This window comes from Lacerta agilis, chromosome 1 (assembly GCF_009819535.1).
Source record: "Lacerta agilis isolate rLacAgi1 chromosome 1, rLacAgi1.pri, whole genome shotgun sequence".
Classification (NCBI taxonomy): Eukaryota; Metazoa; Chordata; class Lepidosauria; order Squamata; family Lacertidae; genus Lacerta; species Lacerta agilis.
Window position 1 is genome coordinate 40,487,695 of NC_046312.1, and position 24,290 is coordinate 40,511,984.

The following is a 24,290-nucleotide window of genomic DNA, read 5'->3' on the forward strand; positions in this document are numbered from 1 at the left end:
GGGGGTAATTAATTGAATAAAATAAAAGCAAATCAGAATCATACGTAGGATTTCTTTTTTTGTATTACAATGAAATAAATGAAAGAAGCAATATAAATACAATTTTAAAACACAGCATCTAGCACAACATATTACAATTGCTACATCAAATATAGAAAGCATTAAGTGGTCTGTCAAGGCCATCAGCAGTTTTCAAGTAGTTCTTGGGGAAGTTTGGGAATCAGTGCAGTAGTTCCCTCCTTTAGGAGGGGGAATACTTTGGTCAAATTAAAAACAGGATTTATTCTGTATCTATTCAATGAATTCACTCCTTTCTGCTTGGAATAAATGAAAATATTCCTGTTTATTTCAATACTGTTTACAACACTAGTATTACTGTACAGTCATACCTTAGAAGTCTAACGGAATCTGTTTGGGAAATCCGTTCAACTTCCAAAACATTCAGAAACCAAAGTGCGGCTTCTGATTGGCTGCAGCAAGAATGTTTGGGTTACACTGACTTCCAGGTTTGCGAAGTTCAGGAGCCAAAACGGCCGAGAATCAAGGCACGATTGTACTTGGTTTCACTTTATTTATTTATTTATTTTTATGAAGAATTTATTAGCATTTTCATAGCACAACACAGACCCTAACCCACACCTACAAATACATAACAAATACAGATACATATATTGCCAGGATTCTTCTTCTTGTTTATATACCTAAGAAAAAAAAAAATTCTATTTTCGAATCTTGACATTTGACTTCCCCTGCCTTTTCACCTTCGGTTTTAAAACTATATTTTACTTCCATAACAACTTTTCTCTAAAAAAACAAAACAAAGAGTTTAACTTCCAATAAAAGTAACACCATTATCTTGATCTTCATGTTCTAGCTTAAATCTTAACAAAGTATTCTTATAAAATCTAAACTTATTTCTTCTGTCCTTTATCATGCTGCTATTAACATAAAATCTCAATATCTCCTTACTTAATCAAAATAGACTTACAATTAATAACCTTCACCCTCCGATTTCAGATACCATAACAAGCCATTTAAATTTTACATTTGGTACTTCACCCCACACCCCCTCTGTCCATTGTCTTTCTCTGTCTTGCGCCGGATCCAATCTTCCAGTTATCTTCTTTTCCCAGATGTCCACAGATCCAGGCAGCATTCACAACAAACTTTGCATCGAGCTTCAGGATACACATCATCTCTTTTCTGGGCTCCTCCGCTTCTTTGTACCATACTTCTTCTTCTTGTAAATATCTTAATTCCTCGTCCCTTGCCCCCGAGCTCCCACCTCGGGGTCTGGATATTATAAATTTTACCGTTCCGGGACTGCCACCCCCAAAGAACGGTTCCTTTTCCCGGAGTCGCCCAGACATTTCAGACCATCCTTCAAGCATCCCTTCTAACTCTTTGCAAAAGTTTCCTTCCATTGTGTAAAACTTTTGAAAAGCCTCCTCTGTGGAAAGTGGATTTTTCTTATTTATTATCCCACTCAAGACTTTCAATTTCCGATTAAGCAGTTCCAGCCTCAAGACAGTAAGCATTTCATCCTCCGTTAATCCAGAGTTCAAAACAAGTTCAAACACAAAGTCCAGCATGGTGGGGGAGGGGGTGAGTGTCAAATTTCAGTTCCTGTCTCTTCCTCCCTTTGTTTCAATTGTTTCCCACATCAATCCAAATTTTCCATCGCCATTTTTCTGAAGCCAGAGCGTAAAGACCAAAACTTTAAACGGAGATATTTTCTGCCCACTTAATCCCCAAAGGGAAATCTCAGCAGTCTCAATTTTCAAATTTCAGACACATTATATCCATTGTTGTAGCAGCAGTCACTTAAACTGGTTATTTTCTTTCCTTCTCCCGAAGGGAGGGAGGCAGGCTGCCTTTCCTCTTCCCCCCGGATCGTTCCAAAGGTAAAAAAGTCAGTCAAATACTCACGACCACCGGGTTCTTTCAAATCGTTAATGACAGGTAGAACTTAGACGCTCATCTCGGGATTTGTCGCCGCATTTACATCCCGGTTGGGGCATGTCCCCTATAGCCCGGCTCCGTCGTCCCTTCACCCCCGCTCCCCCTTTACAGGGGGAGCGAGGGAAGGGTTCGGAGCCACAACGGGCACAGCCGGGGAGCCCAGGGTGCGGGACGCTCTTCCCGCACCCCACCGGAGCCCCGCTTTGCGGTAGCAGGGCTCCAACCCCCGGGATGGACTGGGCGCTTCGCAGCCGAAGCAGCCCACGACCACCCGCAATGGCGTCGCCGCCGGAAGTCCGTACTTGGTTTCACTTTAGTATCAGGGCGATGAAAGACAATAGTAATGCAACTGCAGACTTGTGAGGCCTTGTTTCCTTAAAAACCGAATTTACACAATTGCACCTGTTTATTCTCGTCCTGATGCTTGACTTTTTAAAGGGGAGGGGTCCTTATTTCAAGCCTTATTTCAAGTACTCAAGTTTAGCTGCTCATGAGCTATCAAGTACAGTGGGTATATAAGATGCAAACTTGCTATTGGCAAAGTAATTAAAAATAGGAAAGACTCAGGTGGCAAAGCCTAGAGGAAAGGAAACAAGGTTGTGCAAAAAATTGTCATGTACACGACCAATCCACACGACATGAAATAAAAACCATACCAGATGAGTTCCACATTTTGTGGAATAATAATTAGCATACTCATACCCCCCCCCCCCGACTTGCCATTTTTCTAAATTAAAAAGCCTGAAATGTTACAACATTTACTTGCAGGGGCAGTTATTCCAGTCTCCTTGGTAATTTCGGTTGCCCTTTCCTGCTGCTTCTCTAGCTCTATAATATCGTTTCATGACGCATGGTGTCCAGAGCTTCATCTTTTATTTTCGATCGTCTTCCCAACGATCCCCACCATGGAATTTGCCTTTTTGCCCGCACACCGGGAAAGTACTTTTGAGATTTCACATCAAAAGGGTTGTGGGATAGCGCGGGAGCGAAGCTGCTGCCGCCGCCTGCCACGGGCCCACCCAAAGCCGATTCCTTGGCTTTGATTAAAGGCAGCGTCCTCGCAGCGATTGGCTCTTGTTTCTCCCTCCCACCCCTCTCATTGGGCAACCAGTCCCCACCCGCTAGCGCTGGTTGGTAGAGAAGGCCTCTGGGGCGGAGCCAGGATCCACGGGCCTGGCGAGTCGCACAAGGAACAGAGATGGCGGCGGCGGCGGCAGCAGCGCTGAGGCGAGGGGTGGCCGGCTGGGCCCGGCGCCGCTTCTTGGGAGGACTGTCGCAGGGGCGGCGAGGCTGCGCCGGAGCCCCACTGGATGATACGGTTAATGGGTTGAGCGAGGAGCAGCAGCAGGTACAGCGGAGCCCTTGCTGGGCTGAAGGTCGCTCGCCGGGAGCCTTTCTCTCCCCGACGCCCCGTCTGCGCCTGCTCCGTCCAGACCCCGCGCAGGAGTCGCGCTTCAGAGCTGCGCTCCTGCTGGCCTCGAAGGGTCCCGCCCCTTGGGGTGCTCGCGCAGGGCCTTCTCCCGCGACGGCCAGTTCTCAATAACAGCTTTGCTGCTCTGGACCATAGGGAGCAGTGGTCGGAAAGACGCGAGCGCCTCTGAGCATCTGCAGAGTGCCCACTCCACCCCTCTAGCCTCGGCATTGGGTTATCGTGTCTCCAAATTTCTAATACGGTGGAGGACGACTTCCGAGTTTGAAAGGGCAACTCGTAGGCAGCCCTGATCCCCTCTTCTTCCCAGCGCAGCAACTTTCCTTCTGTTATTTTGCAGGGCTGCCCTTTATATTTCCACAGCTGTAAGTCGGCCTGGGCTCTGGAGCAAATGAAAGGGTCCCAGTGTGAGATCTCATTTTGATGTGGACACAGATTTGCACCCTTAGCACAGCAGTTAATTCGGAGTAGCTGCCCTTCCTTAGTTACAGTCACCACTGCAGATTAATGTCTCTACTCCTCTCCTAAGTGTACTAGGAAGGGTCATAAAAGGTCACTCTTTTAATGACCAGACTAAATGTAGTGAATTGGTTTTCTTTCTCTTACAAAAATGCAGCTAAAACAAAATCGAAAATTCTTTCTAGTAGCACCTTAGAGACCAACTGAGTTTGTTCCTGGTATGAGCTTTCGTGTGCATGCACACTTCTTCAGATACCAAAAATGCAGCTGTGGAGGTTGTGATTGAGCTTTTCTCCTCTTCTGGGTTTCCTGTTAAAACAAGTGCTTCCCACCCACTCTTTTCTCTCTCTCCTGCCCCCCCCAAACTTTGGTTAAGGGGGTGACAGTTAACAACCAACAGCAATAACAAAGCCACCAGATAGGAAGGAGTCAACAACACACACACACACACACCCCACACACACCTTGTGACAGTCCTCTGCTTTAGATTGCAGGTCCATTCACACATGAAATACCTTTGGGTGGCAAAGTCACATGTAGTTTAGTTCAAAAGTTAGGGGGTATATGTTTTGCTCAGCTCTATCTGGAGAAACCTGTTAAAGCTACTAGATTTCAAAATGGCTCAGGGAACTAGATTTTCTTCTAGGATGGTGTAAGCCAGATAGCTCTCCCAGGTTTTTTCAGTCAGTGAATAAGATAACAGAGCTTACCAGCATTCTATCAGTAATTTTCTATATAAAGGAGGATATTTCCACTATCCCTATCCTTTCAAAAGCACCAAAGAATAAATAAAAGTGCCTTTAAGGGTGGGTGTCAGTTTCCACCAGTTCATTTTCTTCCTTTGTGTCTCTTTGAAAGAGTGTGCTGCTAGCCTTGGAAAAGAAGGTGTTTTCTAAATCTTAGTCAGCAACTGGTAGCTGCTTACTGTCCTCGTGACACAATGGCAAGTCAAGGGAGGGAGTGTCTAAGTTTCAGTTAGGCTCTTGCGGCACCGCTCTCTTCAGATGCAATTCTAAGAATGATTTCTTGGCAAATTAAATTGTACTGGAACCAGTAGGATTTCCAAGTAAATACGTTTGCAATGACTTAAAACCAATACAATAAACAATATAGATCAAAAGTAGCATCTGATACAAAGACAAAAGGACTCGGCAATGAAATCAATAAAAAGTTCGTTAGGGGGAACATTTAGGGTCTGTTTTGAAGGCCTGCAGAAGTGAGTCAGACTTGAATTTGTGGGGGAGGGAATTCCACAGATGTGTTTTAAGATCAGGTGGATTGTCCCTTACGTTTTGGGATTACTGCTCAGTTGTAGAACGTACGTTTTGCGGGGTGCAGAGTGCCATCTGTGATTTCGGTTTCCTGTGCTGGAATTATATCTAGAGGGCCACTACCAGTTCAGAGAGGCGGGTTTGGGCAAGATAGAAAGCTGATGTGATGTAGTATATACCGGTACTAGCTCCAGTGTAATCTTTATAGTATACAGTGTGTGTAGCAGTGATGTAGTGAAACCTTTTATAGCTTATCAAGCAGTGATTTGGCTGTAAACCTCTCATGCTGCGTCCATCCATTTTAGTGGTTTGTTTCTCCTGTAAAAAGTGGGGCTAATGATACTTGATCATACAGGTTTTTAAGTGAGACTTTTTTAAAAAAAGAAGAAGTCTTGGTTGTGCCCAAATGATAGATTCTTGTTATGTACATGCTAAAGCATCTCATCCAATAGTAGTATTACAGAGCAAGTCCTAACTCCCACATCAGTTAAAAAGAGGCTGAGATGTTCCTCTATCAGCGGGCCCTAGTATATTTGCAGAAGGCTTTATGAATGTAAATCTCCCCTCCGTGGAAGACCTCAAAACGGGGTTTCAGGGCCAGTGACAGCCAAGGCCTTCTGCTTCTGAGGCCTCTCCATTTTCCTGAGAGACCCCAGGATCCCATCCATCAGTTCGGCTCAATCAGCAGTCTTGGGCCATGTATTGCATGCAGCATTCTTTAGAATGGCTCTGTGGGTTTGGTTTGGTTTTGCTGGCTTTGGGACTTGGAAATGTCACGTTGCTTGCTTAGTTGAACATTACTTTTTCGGTGTTGGCATGATGCATAGATAGGCCCAAGGGTAGTTGGGAATTAGTGTGAACTTTTTTCTACCCATCCACACACCCAAGTTCTTTTGGTATATTTTAGTATAAAATATTTTAAACAGAGCCAACAAACTTCTTCATGTTACTAGGTAGGGGATAACTGTTTAAAAACCAGATTAAACCTGTTTTAAACTATCAAGAGATATACATTGTAGACTAGATGGAAAGTGCTTTGTCAGTAACTTCACAGGTTTCAGCTGCCACCATAGTTAGCGCTAAACGGTTTTATTGACCATAAGTGGGAATTTAATAGAATATTCTATTCTGGGCTTGATATATCGAAGAAAAACAGCTAGGGAACCTTTTTGATAGCATTCAAAGGAAGGAACTTAGCAATTGTGATTTATAATGTGCACTTTTACATTTTCATTTCTAACAGCTTCGGCAAACTATGTTCAAATTCTGTCAGGAGCACTTGGCTCCAAAGGCCCAAGAAATTGATCAGCAGAATGAATTTGAAGGCATGAGGGTAAGTGCTTTAGTACTGTGATCTACTTATTATATAACATGACTTTGGGAGATGCGTGAATATAATTTAAAGGATGCAAATATGAAGGGTTTGAGAAAGTTACAAAATGCCTACCCATTAGAAAGAATAAACAACTAAATCCATGAGGGAAAAGGACATGTATGCTATTCAGCAAGAATGAATAAAATATACATGTTTGGTATTGTTTCTGTCTTCTTTTTCAAAGTTTTCTGTCTCCATCACCTAAAAGAGTGTGTAGCCTCTCCTGAGCATATAAATCTTTTCTTGGAACCTTCTTCAGGTTGTAAAGAGTTAACTGTTCCAGATGTTGGGTTTCTAGAATGTGGGATTTAACAGATTCCTTCTTGTGTTAATTGTTAATGAGCTAGAGATATTTTTATGGGACTTCCTGCTTCTCACTGTTGCTTTTATAAGCCTTTCAGTACTTGGAAAGTTCATATGTACTAGAACTTTTATACTGTACCTGCTGTGTTTCACAGAGAATTACTTTAAAATGTTTGCAATAGCCTTTTATGGAACCAATTTTTGAGTGCTGTGGCACCTTGCAGTTGAATTATATGGTGTCCTTCACCAGGATAACTTGGAAAGGTAACCAGTTCTCAGAAGTACAGAAAGTAAACAAAATGACTACAGTTATTGGCAATTGTACCATTTCCAGAAGGTCAGTCATGCAAAATAACCATTAGCAGTAAGTCACTTTGTAATTAAGTCCACAAAAGTTAGCCCCCCCCCCCCCCCGGTGAATTGTAACGGGCTGTTAAGAGTCTGGGAAATGGCTCTGTCCATTTTCTGGCAGCCCACTTGCCTTCTAGTCTGGGCACAGAGAAAGGGCAGGTCTCCTATCTGTCCTCTAACATAATTATGTAACTTCTCCTGGAGACAGAAACTTGAAAAGCGTAGATTAAAAGGTGACGCCTCCAGAAATCAGGGCCATCTGTCCTGACAATGTTCCAGGCCCAGAGAGCAGGTGTGCTGCAGTAAGGTGTTTGTCTAGAAAACAACTTAAGGACTACTGCAGTGTCAACGTATCTTAAGGCAGGGGAAGTCAGTTCCCCTTCTCCATGTGCCTCCATCTTCCCAGGGCAGCTGGGACATTTATGAGACATCAATTCCTTCCTTGCCTTGTATATACAATCAAAAGCCATCCAATGAGTCCCTCCAAAGGGAAGGACAGTAACTCAGTGGCAGAGCACATGTTTTCATGCAGAAGCTCTTGGTTTCAATCTCTGGTGCCTCCCACTAAGCTTCAGCTGCTAAAACATCCAAGCAGGCTTGGGGCAAAGCTTTACCTGTGATCTTGTATAGCTGCTGCCAGTCAGAGTAGACATTATTTGACTGGGTGGACCAACAGCAGCTTTGTGTGAAGTTCAGTTGGGCATATCCCACACTACCAAAAGACCTGTCCTTCGCTGTTTCAGATTCTGGCTGGACAGGCAGAACTAGGGGGGAAATCATTGTGAGATGTGCAGGTGGAAGAAACTCTTCCTGGATTCGAGCTGATGTGACAGAGGAGTGTCAAATACTGAGAGATCCCAGAAGCTTTTCTAAAAAAAACAAAGTGTTCTTGTTTCTGAGCTGATCTCCTGATTATAAGTGGGTGGCTCCTAATTTGAAATGGTTCGGCTTAATACTGCTATGATTCCCTGTCACCCTGCCAGTGAGGAAAACCTGCTGGTGATTGGCAACCTGTCACATTTTCCATTGTGTCAGGAATGTCTTGGGAAGATGAAGCATCACTGCAGAAGAGAGAGTGCTCAGCGGACAGTGTGTCAGTTCTGGGAGATGAACGTTGCTATTTAATTGGTGGTGGTGACTCATAAGCAAAGGTTGATCTAAATGGTGATGTGCATGTAGAGCTACACTAAGTGGGGGGAAATAGTGCTGGTTTTATTGAACTGTAGGCACATTTGCTTGGAGCAAGATGCACTAAAGATAATGTTCATCAAACTTTTTGAACTCTTGCTTCTATACAAAATTACTGTGCTTCTCCAAACCCCTGAGCCACCTCTTCAGCCAACAAATGCACCAAATCCTTCCTTCTAGCAGCCACAGGTCTGTAGTTCAATGCTGCACAAGGAAGGATGTGTGGATTGGTCCAACATTGGCATTAAAAGAAGATTATAATAGGGCAGCACAAGATTCCTTTCTAAAACCAGTTAGCTAACCAGGGAAGGAAGCAGGAGGAGAAATCTGCTTTGCTCCAAAGTTTGCAAATGTTTTGGTTTCTACAGTTACATCCCCTCTGGCTATCTGTGTTGTACAGTAAGCCAACAACTTATGCCCATTTACCTTGGTGTACATTCAACTTTATGCACATGGGAATATATTAAAAAGTGGGCAGGGTTCCAGGAAAAATGTTGTTGGCAATCTTAGCTGCCCTGTTTAGGGAAAAAACAAAATAAAAAATAAAAAAAATCATTCCAGTAGCACCATAGAGACCAACTAAGTTTGTTCTTGGTATGAGCTTTCGTGTGCATGCACACGAAAGCTCATACTAAGAACAAACTTAGTTGGTCTCTAAGGTGCTACTGGAAGGATTTTATTTTTTATTTTGTTTTCATAGAATCATAGAGTTGGAAGAGACCACAAGGGCCATCCAGTCCAACCCCCTGCCAAGCAGGAAACACCATCAAAGCATTCCTGACAGATGGCTGTCAAGCCTCCACTTAAAGACCTCCAAAGAAGGAGACTCCACCACACTCCTTGGCAGCAAATTCCACTGTCGAACAGCTCTTACTGTCAGGAAGTCCTTCCTAATGTTTAGGTGGAATCTTCTTTCTTGTAGTTTGAATCCATTGCTCCGTGTCCGCTTCTCTGGAGCAGCAGAAAACCACCTTTCTCCCTCCTCTATATGACATCCTTTTATATATTTGAACATGGCTATCATATCACCCCTTAACCTTCTCATAGTCAAAACCATAGTTTTGACTATGGCAGACCAACACGGCTAACTACCTGTAACTGTTTAGGGAAGTTTATAATGTTTGATGTTTTATCATGTTTTTAATATTCTGTTGGGAGCTGCCTAGAGTGGCTGGGGAAACCCAGCCAGATGGGCGGGGAAATAATAATAATAATAATAATAATAATAATAATAATAATAATAATAATAAACCCAGTGGGTTTTAACTACATGCAATTTTGACTTTAGGTGTGATCCATGGAACATAACTGTCTGCCACATAAGTTGTGAGCTTACTGTATAATCCTGTCCCTTCATTCCTCCTCCTGTGTCTTGTGTGCCCCATCTCACAGAGACTTTTATAGCGGATATGTGACACATGTTTTCACTACCTGGGATCACCTTGTGGAAAATAATGTTGTATAGACTCCTTTGATCTTGGTGAGCTAATGATTGTCTGCAAAATGATGGCAGAGTGCTTGTTTTGAGCTTGCACCAGAAATGCTATCAGGTTGGGTTGCAGAAGAGCCAGATGTCTGGAGCCATGTACATTGATGGTGCTGTATAAATAAATGCTTATAATGTTCATCGCATTCATGTAATGCAAGTTCATATGTTAATTTATTTAGGATTACAGAGTGCATCGTTCTGGTGGCTCTAGCTGGGTAGCAGCATGGAAGAAGTTCTATTTTTTTAGTATTTCTTAATTTTTATGGAACAAATCTTTAGTGGATGTGAAGTATTCAAGGTGGCTGTGACCTTCTGTTTCACAGCAGGTTCCATGACAACCAATATTTTGCCCAGCTTTTTGCTTCTGTGGGGGAAATTAAAATGATATGTTCAGGGAGATGATTTAAAAAAAAAAACCTGGTTCCTGGTCTTGTGAAAGGTCAGAGCCTCTCTAACAGCTTTGCTCTGCTCTTTGTAGGCATTCTGGAAGAAGCTGGGTGATCTAGGTGTTCTAGGAATAACTGCTCCAGGTGAGTGTGTAGCTAGCCCTGCCTTCCTCATTCTGACGAAATATGGTATATTTAAGTGGGAAATGCTGCATTTAGTAATCTGTGTGAATGAATACCGTATTTTTCGTTCCATATGACACACTTTTTTCCTCCTAAAAAGTAAGGGGAAATATCTGTACGTCTTTTGGAGCGAATGGTGGTCCCTGGAGCTGAATTGCCCAGGGGCCAAAAGAGGATCATGCTTTTTATTTTACAAAGAGAAAATGGAGTGTTGAAAGGACCCTGCTCAGCAGCTGATCAGCAAGAGATCGGGAGAGAGATAAGAGTCCCGCTCCCTTTCAGCCCCGCCCTCCATTGTTGAATGTGCTGCAGAGGGAGGTTGTTTGTTTCCCCAGCGACATGTGACTGGCTGATTAGCTTATCTGTCTGGAAACTGTAGAAAAGGCTCCCTTTCCTTTAGAAGCTGCAGAAATGTGAGTTGAACCCCATAAAAATGGGGCTTTTCCTCTTTGCTTTTCCCCCTTTGCAATAGGAGCTTTGCTTTTCCCCCTTTGCAAAAAAAGCTGCAAAACTTTTAGCTGATCCTCAAAAAAACAGGGCTTTTCCCTTTGCAAAAAAGTTGCAAAACTTTTAGCTGATCCTAAAATAAAACAGGGCTTTTAGAAGAGGAAAACCAGAAAAAAAATCCTTGTTTCCTCCTCTAAAAACGAGGTGCGCCCTATGGAGCTAAGGGCTTGAGGGAAAAACAGACCCGATTAGCTCACTGGCAGTTTGTTAAAGGCCAAGGCTGTTGAGATCTAAAATAACACCTTATGTATGACATGTTTTCTATATGGATATTGCCTTTGTTCGGAGGTAATGTGTACTTTTGTTACATGTGACAAACATGTATGTGCCTATGATGGAGCATGCACACACAGGGAGCCCTAGTTGGCGAATGTTGCGTGTGCCCCTAGGAGTTAGTCATATGAAATATCTCCCACCATTTCCTAAAGTTGTAACTGTGTAATTCATTCATCACTGCCTGCTCTCTTTGTTGTTTGCTTCCCTCTGACCTCACTTCTGCCCCACCTCCTGATGGTATGTGCATATATGTCTGCCAGTTTGGGATTACACTTCACGCATCTGATGAGTGGAGTGTAGTACAAGGAAGCCTATGCCGTTTTAAATCTTAACTGTGTCACAAGGCTCTTTGACCGTGGTCTAGGTAAGTCTATAAGTATTTTCTTCTTACCAGCTGAATATGGTGGCTCTGCGATGGGATACCTGGACCACGTGTTGGTGATGGAAGAGATTTCTCGGGCTTCCGCAGCTGTTGGGCTGAGCTACGGCGCCCACTCTAACCTTTGCGTCAATCAGATGGTGAGGAACGGCAACGAAGCACAGAAAGAGAAGTACTTGCCCAAGGTATGTGGAATTGTGGAGTTTGATGTATCCAGGGAACTAGAAGCATGCTCGGTAACAGCTTCAATTACAGAACATGTTTCTTGGAGCAAAGAAAAATAATGCTCCAAAATTGGACACTTTGCCCCCATCATTTTATTTAAAATTTAATTGTATATTTCCAAGCATTTTATTCATTTATTATTAAATTTCTATTTTGCCCTTCCTCCCCTGGGGTGGCAGATATAAAAAAGATTAAATAATATAGTTAAAAATAAGAAAACATATATAAAAACCATCTAAAACATTATTAATGAAAAGTCATTTTAAAAAAAAAAAACCACAACCCTGAACTCTATATCTTTTTTTTAAAAAATAAAAATCTTCTGTTTTGTTGCTGCAAATAAAAGTCACGTATCTTTGGGAGAAAAGACTATTGGTTTGAAATCCAAATGTGCAATGAAACCCTAAGTTCCTTTACTCCGGAGCAAGTTCCACTGAGTTTTATCGGACATATTTAGAATTGCATTTTGTTGAACCAGACTGGCATCCTCCTCCCACCTTCAGCTTGGAAGGTGCAAGCTGGAAAAGTCTGCATTCTTGGCTTTGGTATCCCTCTGCCTTTTTCAGAATTTAGTTTAGAATAGTTAACACACAGGCTATTAAGTAGAGGCAGGAGCGGCATCTGGATTTCCATAAGGTTGATTAACACATGCAAGTTGATCACTTGGTGGATGATCTGTCACAGAGCAAACATTGTGAACGTTTCATATTCATAAACTTGTCTGTCCTCCTGTCAAACATGATGCTTTTCAGTGGAGTCGGTTCACGTACCCAGCTCTGAGTCATCACTGTTCAAAACTGCCTTATGCGTTTCATCGGGAGCAGGAGAAGCTGTTGTCATATCTGTCATATAGCACCAGACGCACTTTGGTCCCCTGTAGTGAGTCCTAATTTGCTTTCTAAAAATTCAAAACTTCAGACTGTTCTGACATGCTCTGCACACAAGGGTATTTAACCAGCTTGTCCTGCAGTTTGTCCTTTGAAGAAGAAGAAGAAGAGTTTGGATTTGATATCCCGCTTTTCACTACCCGAAGGAGTCTCAAAGCGGCTAACATTCTCCTTTCCCTTCCTCCCCCACAACAAACACTCTGTGAGGTGAGTGGGGCTGAGAGACTTCAGAGAAGTGTGACTAGCCCAAGGTCACCCAGCAGCTGCATGTGGAGGAGTGCAGACACGAACCCGGTTCCCCAGATTACGAGTCTGCCGCTCTTAACCACTACACCAAACTGGCTGCCATGGATGGTCTGTGGCTAGTTTCGGGAAGAAGAGGAAGCACTCGAGAGTCATAGGATGCTTCTGCTGGCAGAAAACAGGTTGGGAAAAGGCCCTGACAGCATCATCCTCTGTTGTGCCCTTAAGAACAAACCAAAACTTCAAGGCTACCTCAATCTCTCCTTGCTGTTTGTCACGCAAGAAAACTCCCCACCCCCCATGATCAATTTCCAGTGCGATAGTAAAAACACTAAAAACAGCACAGCACTATTAAAAGACCTTTCCTTAAGAGCAGTCAGTTCCCAAAGGCCTGCTGGAATAAACAGTCTTCACATGCCAGGGGATGTGTATAAGAAGACTGATGACTAGGAAAGGTAGGGTTCTCCAACTGTTGTTCTTTATAAAGTGTCTACAGGGGCCACCTGAAACAGGGTTTTTATTTAGTTTGGGGTGAATTACGATGGAACCCGATTTTTGATTTTATAATACATTCCTTTTTCTTAATCTACTACCGTCACCCAAATGAATGAACAGTTTCCACTTCTATATCTTATAAACAGCCTTTGCCCATCTGAGCGCAGGATGAAACTTGTGTGGTTTGAATCTCGGTAACCTGAGACACTTGTATTCGACATCCCATTATATATTTGAAATCATAAATCAATATTACGGTAGTAGAGGGGTGTTGCAGTTGGCCATTATCTCACAAGTGATTGGTTATGAAATCTATTTCACGTGTAAACCAAAGAAGTTTGAAAGGGAATAGACTTGGGGGGTGGGGTGGGGAGAGAGGTGGACAGGAGGAAATTGATGGGGGGGGGGAGAAGGCAGCAGCTGCTATGCCAGAGCGTGGCATAAGAGAGCCCAAAAGAAGGGTCACCACCTGCTATTCCATTGCAAGGGTCAAAGACTTTAGTTTATTGCCTACCATTCTGGCATCTCGTCCCATTCCCCTGATTTATTCCATATACTGGAGATTCTTGTTCTTTGTGAATTGCCCTTTTTCCAAGTGTCTTCAAACTGTCTACCCTGTCCAGTCACCCATTTTCAAAGGACAGCACAGGATAGGGAATTAAGAGGGACATCTCTGTCCCCTAGCACGGTTTGCTTGGCATTCTCTCCTACCTAAGGAATCCAACTAAAACTGTAGGTTTTAGTTTGCCACGTCCTCGTGAAACTGCAATGTCTTGCTTTTTGTGCCATTTCTTAAATAGTAGACCTCATTGGAGAAAGGTAGTGTCCCCACCATAGCATGAAAACACTTTCAGGTTTATTGTGATCTGTTTTTTAAGGCAAGAGTGGGAACGACTGCAGGGAAACAATTCATTTTATATCTTTCTTGTCACCTCTCGTCCCTTCAGCTGATCAGCGGGGAGCATGTTGGAGCACTAGCAATGAGTGAATCCAATGCTGGTTCTGATGTTGTCTCTATGAGGCTGAGGGCAGACAGAAAAGGTAAATGCCACCGATTTGGAATTTGCCACCTACAGTGGCCTTTGGACATTGCTATTTAAGAATTTCTGATCCTCTATGCATTTTGTTTTGTCCATTCACTTCCAACACAAATCTGTGTGTGTCTTTGCATCCTCCCAAACAGAATAGCCAGTGTGGTCTAATGGAGACCAAGGTTCAAAACTCCACATGGCCATGAAGCTCACTTTGGGCCAGTCGCTGTCTAACCTATGTCACAGGGTTGTATGGGGATTAAGTGAGGAGAGGGAAAACTGTGTACACCACCTTGAGCTCCCTGGAGAAAAAGATGGGATATAATATGTGATGACTAAATAAATGAAATAGCAGGAAATGGAAAGGTGCAAGATGGGCATGAGCAGGCCAGAGGTTCCACACCCCAATTTCAGCTTCATTGGGATTGCTGAAAGGCAGGAGTGGAGTAGACAAATTTCTGGTTTCCAGAGGTCCCATGGCCTTAAAATAGAGATTAAGTGGTATTAGGAACAAGAGCTGGGGAAGAAACTGTGTATGTAGAAGCCGGGTTCAGAGACAAAAACTCCAAAGTTAAGGGAGTGTGTGATGTAAATTACACTATTCAAGATACACTGGTCTTGTAGGCCAGGCATCCTGTTGTGAATATTTTGAGAATCAATATATATTTTAGCATGTATTTATTTATGAAATTTTATTATACAGTGCTTGATACTAGTAAAACCTCTATGTAATTTACAAGAAATATTTAAAATTATCAATAAAACAGTTAAAAGCAATTTGAAACATTTAAAAATAATTTAAAATTAATATTCAAAAAGCATTAAATTGCATCAGCATCTGCAAGTCTGGACAGCTTTGCCTAAACAAAAATGTTTTAAGAATGGGGGCAATTCTAGCCCTACTTTCCAAGAGAGCTGGCTGGTTATAGAAGAAGCCAGCTACAAAACTGAGCTGTGTAGTGTCTGTATTTTTTTGCAGTAGAAGATGCAGCTCTGCAAGTTTTTCTTGTTCTTGATATGCTAGACCTAGGAATGGGGGAAATCAAATTTCCAGAAATTGAGAATAATAACTAGTGAATGTCAAGTTGTCATGTGGGTCTTAACAGAATTTTCTGCTTGTTTCATCCTTTCTAGGAGATTATTTTGTTTTGAACGGGAACAAATTTTGGATTACCAATGGTCCAGATGCTGACGTCCTAATTGTTTATGCTAAAACAGATCCAAGTGCTGTTCCAGCTTCTCAAGGGATAACAGCATTCATTGTGGAGAAGGTAGGTTTATGGGACAGTAATGCTTCCTCTTTTTATCCCTAAGGAGGATATTTTCCAGGTGGTGTCTTGTCACGCAGGTGTGAGATTTCTTTTGGGGGGGGGGTGTCACGCTTTTGTTCCTAGCGCTTGACTTGCACTTCAGAATGTTTGTTGTTAGAAAATAGAATAGAATTATAGGAGATTTTGGAAGTTACAAAAACGGTATTTACAAGGGACGCAGGAGGAGGAGACAGGAGGAAGTCCCACTAAGATGTGAGGAAGTATCATTATTTTCAAGAAATGTAATAAGTTGTTGTTTTTGTTGTGTGTGTTTTTTTTTTATATAGAGAATTTATTGGTTTTTACAAAACAAAAAACAACACAGCACATACACTAACACAGACCAAAACCCAACCCCACAATCAAAACATGATAAAACAGATATAAAATACACCAACAATTCTTCTTCTTGTTTATACAAAAAAAAAACTTTTCTAGTTCGAATCTTTACTAGGTGACTTCCCCCGTTTTCCCTCCTTTGGTTCCGATTCCAATTTACTTTAGTAACTTCTTACCTCAAAAATTAAATCATTCAAAAATCAATATTAATCACTCCTTAACTGAAATCAGCTCTATTCCAAATATAACTTCATATTAGTTAAAAGTATAACTTCAAAACATAACAAATTACTTCTTATTTCAAATCATACATCTTCTTTCGCTTAGACTGCTGTTAATAACAAAAAATTCAAATATCTCTTCTCTAGTTCACAAACTTAAAATCTTAACACACCAGCTTCAGGGTACCATAATAAATCCTAATTTTAATTTATTATATTTCACCCTATCCCTTTTCTGACCATTTTCCTGTGCCTTGTCTGGGTCTCCCCACGAACATTCCTCCATCTTACGCCAAAACCCTTTTTCAAAGTGTCCTCTTTCCTTGTAAGGCCACAGTTCCAGACAGAGTCTATGACAGTCCTTGCAGGGAGCATCAGGGTACACAGATCATCACCTTGCAGCATCTCCGCTTCAAAATTCCGTTCGTCTTCTAGTTGTAAATATGTGTATCTTTTCCCCATCATTCCTGGACTCTCACTCCAGGAATTGGATATAAGCCGTCTTCTAATCCTGGGTCCCTCACCCCAACAGGATTTTTCCTCTTCTCGGAGTTGCCAGAGCATTGTACTATATACTTCAATAATTCCCTTGAGTTCCTTGCCAAGGTTTTGTTCCATCCTAGTAATGTTCTGAATAGTCTTTCTTGTGATGTATAAATTGTCATCCTGGGTCAGCAAAGTTAGTTTCTGGTTCAGCAATTCTAAATTCAAAAGAATAGTCCTTTGTTCGTGAGTTAATCCAGAGTCCAAGGCCAACTTAAAAACGAAACCCAACATGGTAGAAGTGGGTATAAGGTATCAGATTTCAATGTTTTCCCAACTTAGTCACAGTATTTTTCCATCTCCACCACAGATTTCCGCAGCCATTTTCCCTGGAGTCAGGGCGAAAAGATTACATTCTTTCCACTTTAGGAAGAAATATTTCCACCAACTTGAGTCCCTCAAAGGGGATCTAATCAGTCTCACTTGTCAAAATTCGAAACATTGTATCCAGCACTGCAACAGCAGCCATCAGAAACAGTTACTTTCACTCCACACAAAGGGAGATAAACAGGCTTCCTTTCCGTAGTAAACTCCCGGAGCGCCAAATACCAGTAATAAATCCAAATTAGACGTACTCACGGCCAACGGGCTTCTTCTTTTTTCCTTTTTGACAGGTAGAACGAACTCGCTCATCGCGAGCGGCAGCCGCCGCTTCGCCGAACCGGTTGGGGCATGCCTCCACAGCCTGGCTCTGTGGTCCCTTCACCCCCGCTCCCCCTTTACAGGGGGAACGAGGGAAGGGTTCGGAGCCATAGCGGGCTCGCCGGAGAGCCCAAGCCGCGGGACGCTCTTCCCGCGGCTTATCGGAGCCCCGCTTTGCGGTAGCGGGGCTCCTACCCCCGGTCGGCCTGGGTCGCTTCAGTAGCGAAGCGACCCACGACCGCCCGCGATGGCGTCCTCGCTGGAAGTCCTTGTTGTGTTTTTGTGTTTGTTGTTATTGTAGTTATGTTTTTTCTTTATGTATTTTGGTTAAAAATTTAATAAATACTAATTAAAAAAAAAGACTTGCACTTCAAATGAATTCAAAATTCTTCCCTGCTGAATGAATCTACAATGGTTGCTGAAGTAAGCTGTACGCAGGTGATAGCACTTGTCGTTTCGAAGTTTGCCGTGCTGCTCTGTGGCACATGGAACAGAGCCAGGGAATCTGTGCTGATGTTCCCTGAAAGTTCTGGGCAAATGCCACATTTGGGTCCCTGTGAGGAGAGGATTCTCCTGGGCCAGCTCTACAGATGGTAAAGTTGGACATTTGGCAAAGGACCTGCCATCCAGTGCTCCACTTCGAGAAGAAGACACGGGGGCTCAGGTCTGCCTGGAAACAACAGAGTTCGCTCTGATTGGAGTTTTCTTCCCCTAATATCTGAAGTTCTTGACTTGATGATGGAGGAAATAAACTTGGGTTTATCTGTAGGCACTTTCATGTTTTCTTCTTATAATGAATATTTTAATCCTCTCCCTGCTTATCCTCTGAATTGTCATGCAGTGTGCCATCATTCAAACGGCCTCTTTATAAAATAAAAATAAAAATGGATTTTTCCAGTAGTTTTTCCTCCCCTTTTCTTCAGGGTACACCTGGTTTCAGCACCGCACAAAAGCTTGATAAACTGGGAATGAGAGGGTCAAATACCTGTGAATTGGTCTTTGAGGACTGCAAGATTCCTGGTGAGTGATACTGAAGTTGCACTGCCTCCCTTAATCCATGGCAACTCTTTCCTTACATTTTCTAGTCATTGCAATGTTCAAATATGTGTACAATGAAAAGTCAGAAAAAATAAAACCCAACATGAAAAGCATATGTTATTAAATAGTTCAAGCAAGTGATATATAAAAGCATCATCAAATCTACTTGGCTCATCATTAGTTTTGTTTTGCAATATTAATCTTATCAAGCTTGTCTAGAAAGGAAGGTCTTAATTGTCCCTTGAAGGGGGCAAGCTTGTGGACCTGCTCCACACTTCTGGAAAGTGGACCAAGATGTGAGCCAGTACCCAACTTGAAGGTGATATTACTGTGAGGCCATCAGTTGAAAGACTAGCCAGTATAGGCTACCAGGTTTACACTCCCTGTGGCTGATTTCTGTCCCGTGGGGAAAAACCAAGATCTCTTCCTTGGTTCCCTTTGTGTGGCAAGTTCTTCCCCAACCACCCCCAATTTGCAGGTGTTACTGAGAAGCTCCAGGACGGATTGCTTGCACCCTCTTTCCCAAGGACAGCTTGGCAGATTTACAAACTTTTTAGGAACACCAATTAAATGGCTGCCGGGCTGCCATTTTTCCTTACAGTCTGCTTCCGATCCTTCCAGTGTGCTCCCGTGGCCATAGGCTCCCTCTCCTCAGCGGAAGAGATTAGTAGCAGTAGCAAAGAACGCGTGTTCTTTTTGAGACTCCCTCTGATCTCCCAGGACCACTTCAATCGTTGCTCAGTGTCGAGCTGCTTCAGTAGATTCCTGCATCTCCAACGCAACATTTCCCTTAGATCAGAGTGTGCTTTTGAGTGTTTGCCACCCCCTCTGCTGTATTAGCGTGCGGCTTTGTGTCATTGGCGCTCCACCAAGTGTTGCGCAGGTTCCTTTGATCGTGAGTGCTGCCCCACGGAGTCCCACTCTTAGGTCAGGCAGCAATGGTCAGGAGCGGATTTGGAAAGCTCATCTTGTATTTTGCCCGAGGCATAATTGTTGGAGGTACATTCAGGGAATTCAGATGCAGCTCTTTCCTTTTTTTTTGTATTTCACAAGGAGTTACTTCATGCAGTATCTCCATTCAGCAGCATTACCCATGCTATTTGCCAACTGGGTTTTTAAATGTTTAATTCTGTGCTCCCACCCATGAGCCCCATGCTTCCTTCCTCGGTCCCTGCAGGTTGGGAGGAGAAAACACATGTCCAAATTCAGCAGTTAAGTTCAGTAAGTGGTGTGGAGTAACACCACTGATTCAGGCACCATTTGTAGTGCATAAATTGATACAGTACTGGCCTCGTGCACGTGGGATGCCAGCACATGCAGGAAACAAACAACACTGGCTTAGTGTTATGTCTGAACCAGCGATCCTGTTTTGCTCCCTGCAAACCATGATCTCTAGCTAAGGTTTGTCCTTGGCTCACTGATCATGAGTTGTTGGAGCAAAACGAATCACAGTTTGGCTATAATGCCAAGCCTGGAATCATGATTTCCTTCTTGTGAAGGAGGAGCAATCTGATGAAGACCAGCGCTTTTATGGCAAACCATTAACTATGGCTTCCCATAATGTGCGAACAGGGTGAAAAAGTTGGCTTAAGTCAACTGAATGCATATGTATGCCAAATTTTGTAATACATATATATTTTAGTCTAGAACTCAAGAGTCTCCTGTCTGTAGCAGGCACTTGGAATCATGCTGCATTCAGCACTCTGATCACCAACAGATTAAAACAAGTTCCCATTGAAGCTAATTCATGCATAATTTGATCTGTCCCTTAGTAACGATGCCAAGACATAGGCCATAAACACACCTAGCTGTTTTGTGCAAGGTACATGAGCAACTGAGATCGTGTTGCTGCTTTCTCTCTGTTTATGTTGCTTGAAAATAAAAAGTGATGTTTGAGTGTAAGGTGTAACTGTGTTTGTGCTTATTTACCTGTGCATACTCCTATGTGAGCACACATACATAGACACACAATCTAGGATTGTGTAGGTTCGCCAGGAATCAACTTTCCCTTGCTCCTCACAGCTGCGAATGTCTTGGGGCAACTGAGTAAAGGAGTCTACGTGTTGATGAGTGGCTTGGATCTGGAGAGACTTGTGTTGTCTGGCGGACCCCTGGGGTAAATATGTATTTATTTATTACTCTAGTAACATGGCTTGTTGTGCATCATTGGTTCTATTAATACATGGAATCACCACTGCTTTGATGGCTGGAGGGGGATGCTCATCTTTTTATGAGCTAGTGACCTCACACAACTGCTGTGCTACAGTACAGCTTGAAAACAGCTGTAGTAATTGTGCAAATCCCATCAGCTATGTGGATAGTCTCCTGTGTAGACAACGGCAGATATTTTGCTCTCTAGTGAGAGGACCTACCCTTCTCCCTGAATGTAGAGATGCCATGGGATTCTCCCTGACATGAAACTCTTGCCTTTGGGAATCCTTGAAAAGCAGTGAGGCCTTGGCTGGGTCTTAAGGCCAGCCAGAGTTTGTGGACCCCGGATTAATACTATTGTCAATGACAGTAGAATGGCCTGTGGCATATTTTTTGCCCCTTTTATTTTTAATATCCAACCTGATGGAGACTTTTGATTAAAATTGAAAGCTTCCCCCCTTCTTTGTAGCTTCTTAGTGTGTTCTAATAACAGGCATCTGCCTTGGATCACAGAGGACTCTTTGTCCTTTTGGCCATTACTATCTACTACATGGACCAGTGGCAGCTTCCGAGGATCTCACGCAGAGAGACCTTTCCCATCACCTGCTACCTGGTCTACCTGGTGATCCTATTAACCGGGGTTGCCAGTGATCTAATACAGGGTTTTCTGAATAGATTAGTGCCACCACTAAACTGGTACCTAACCTACTATGACTTCTGGATTTATTTAATTATTTTTAGTGTACAAACAGAGCTACATGCATTTGTTAAAAATTACAGGTTTCTCTATGGCAGGAGATGTTATCCTATCCAACCATCCATCTATCCATCTAAACATACCCACGTGGGTATTGCAACATCTCAATTGTGACTTTTTCAGTTTATCTGTAGGCTACTTTTTATTGTTATTCCTGCTTTTGCAGGCCTTTTAGTTTTTATGGATTGTATTTTCAAAGGCAGGATGGAAATCTTTAAAATCTGCATGCCTCTTTCCCTTGCAGGATCATGCAGGCTGTCCTGGACCACGCACTCCCATATTTACATGTGAGGGAAGCTTTTGGACAGAAAATTGGCCATTTTCAGGTGAGAGCCATAAGAGGGTTGCCAGTGAACTTTAAGAGCCTGCTTTTATAGTTTGGCAGAGGCCTGCTTCCTTTTACAGTTGGATAAAACTGGTTTTGGATCAATCTGTCTTCCTCAGATAAATTTTTCCACCTAAAGCTGTGATGCTGCTTATTTCCTAACAAGCAATTCTGAAGCTAACCATTTCCCCCAAGTCCCTTTTTAGTTCCTGGCTGATTTTAAAGTAACACTGAAATGTCTCCTATTGCTAGAACCTCATGATAATGTGCATTCGGAAATATAGGGCTTCGGAGAAATTCAGGGTTTGGTTTCGATTTGCTGATTATGGCAGCTGATGTTAGCTTTGAATAACCAGGTAACTATTTCAGTTTTAGTTGGATTTGGAATTGCAATGTGCACTACATGTTTACTACTGGATGCTTGTCTTTTTAGTGGTCAGTGAAACTTTTATATATATATATGGGCAGGTACGTTTAAGTCTTGAGTTTTTAAAAATAGGATTCAGGTTGCTGCTGTCCGAACGCTAAATGTATGCAGCAAGCCGCAATTTACATGCATTTAACTTGTGCACATTCAGCTTTATGCACATGGCAAAATAAATAAATAGATAAATAAATAAATAAGGGGACGGAGAAAATGACTTTGGCAATCCCACTTGCCATTGAACCTAATGTGTTTTGACTATACAATTTTGACTTTAGGCACTATTCCCGGAATGTAACCCCTATGTAAGTTGCGGGCTTCCTTAACTTTTAACTTGATGGTTTTTATTGATTTATTTTATGTGTGTATACTTGTTGCCCTCTTAATTGTTTTTATACTAAGAATAGCAGCAAGGGGTGATAAAAATTGTGAAAATAAATCCAAATCTCTCTCTCTCTCTCTCCTTATGCTCTGATTAGCTCATGCAGGGTAAAATGGCTGATATGTACACACGGCTGATGGCTTGTCGACAGTATGTGTACAATGTCGCAAAGGCCTGTGATCGAGGACACTGCAATGCAAAGGTGAGCTCATGGGTGCTTGCGACATTTCTTTTTGACCCTTCTGTATTTTGTGTAAGCAGGAGAGGTGAAGAATCAGTAGTGTAAGAGACCTAAGTCCACAGTAGAAAACAGATGATGTTTTGAATACTCTCTTAAAGGAGAAGAATACTTCCTTGCCCACTTGGCAATGGCTTTCCTTTGGCGTATAGATGCAGCATGTGAAATTGATGTGTTACTTGAATATTTGTGCCACTTGCTTTTGCCGCTAATATCATAGCTTTCATGTGCTCTAATGATGACCACCTAATAGGATGGACAACGGAAGTGCTATCTTAAATTCCATGTGTACCTAAACTCAACGTAGCATGAAGCCAGGAATGTTGTGGTTTATGTTGCAATTTGCAAGTGGGTGGGGGTATTCAGAGCTTAAGGGACGCATAACAGTGCCCTCATCTCGGAAGAAAAGGTGGGTGGTTCCCTGTTGGTAACCATGGTGTGAATTCGAAATATGGTTTAGCTAGAAAGACGGCTGGCTTAGACAATTCTGCCAGTCGATTGTGGGGGGTTGGGGCTGGAAGAGCTGAACGTCTATCTTGGAAGTTCTTCATTGAAAATGATCTTGTCTGCTCCACCAGGACTGTGCAGGAGTAATTCTCTACTCTGCGGAATGTGCTACTCAGGTCGCTTTGGATGGAATCCAGTGTCTGGGTAAGATCATAGATGTGCATGTAGTTGTCCTACCAAAAGGCAGGCTGACCTAGCAGGCAGTTGCGCAATTGCATGCCGTCTTCTTGTTACTCTGCTTTAATCATGGAATTGGGAGCAATTATTACTAAAATTATTAACTTTATTATTTGTACCCCACCCACCTGACTGGGTTGCCCCAGCCACTCTGGGCTAATAAGTGATTTCTATTTCAGTGATTTCCATTTTGGCCAAATTCAGCATTCATCATCCCACAAGCTGCTGCCCCCAGGATCCAGTCTGCATCCAGGAGCTCTGTCTCTTGCTAGACTTTAAGGTCTGCCTTCTTGTGTTGCAGGTGGAAACGGCTACATCAATGACTACCCCATGGGTCGCTTTCTGCGCGATGCCAAACTATATGAAATAGGGGCAGGAACCAGCGAGGTGCGGAGAATCATCATAGGCCGGTCGTTTAACGCTGCCTTTAAGTAGCGCTGTCATTCGAGGAGAATCACACTTCAAACCGAGAGGCCTTTTATTTCTAAGACTGTAAAGCGCACAAGCATTTTTCCGCTCCCGCTACCAGAATGACCACCTCCACTTATCTCTCGACCTTCTGTTCTCAATGCAAACCCAACTAGATTCCCTAAGAACATGTGATTGTATTACAATTACAGTGGAATACAGTAGGAAGCTCAAGTGGAATATGTGGATATCTGCCAACATGGCTTGCTTAGAAAGGGAGAAATTTTGTACACTTTAAAAAAGATTATCAGTTTTGTGAACCATTGAAGTACCGGTAGATTTTTCTCTCCCCCGAACGTGTTTTTAGTGAATGGGATTAGCAACATGGT

At 42.7% G+C, this 24,290-nt stretch overlaps 1 protein-coding gene across 1 annotated transcript; it reads left to right on the top strand.

Annotated features, from left to right (window-relative positions):
• The first annotated feature begins 3,145 nt into the window (after positions 1-3,145).
• IVD (isovaleryl-CoA dehydrogenase) lies at positions 3,146-24,221 on the top strand. The gene is made up of 12 exons (XM_033145252.1): positions 3,146-3,310; positions 6,365-6,454; positions 10,306-10,357; positions 11,574-11,743; positions 14,356-14,449; positions 15,574-15,710; positions 18,418-18,514; positions 20,555-20,648; positions 21,685-21,766; positions 22,669-22,773; positions 23,388-23,460; positions 23,795-24,221. The coding sequence occupies exons 1-12, from the start codon at positions 3,161-3,163 to the stop codon at positions 23,926-23,928; spliced, it is 1,278 nt and encodes a 425-aa protein (XP_033001143.1). The 5' UTR covers positions 3,146-3,160; the 3' UTR covers positions 23,929-24,221.
• Positions 24,222-24,290: the final 69 nt, after the last annotated feature.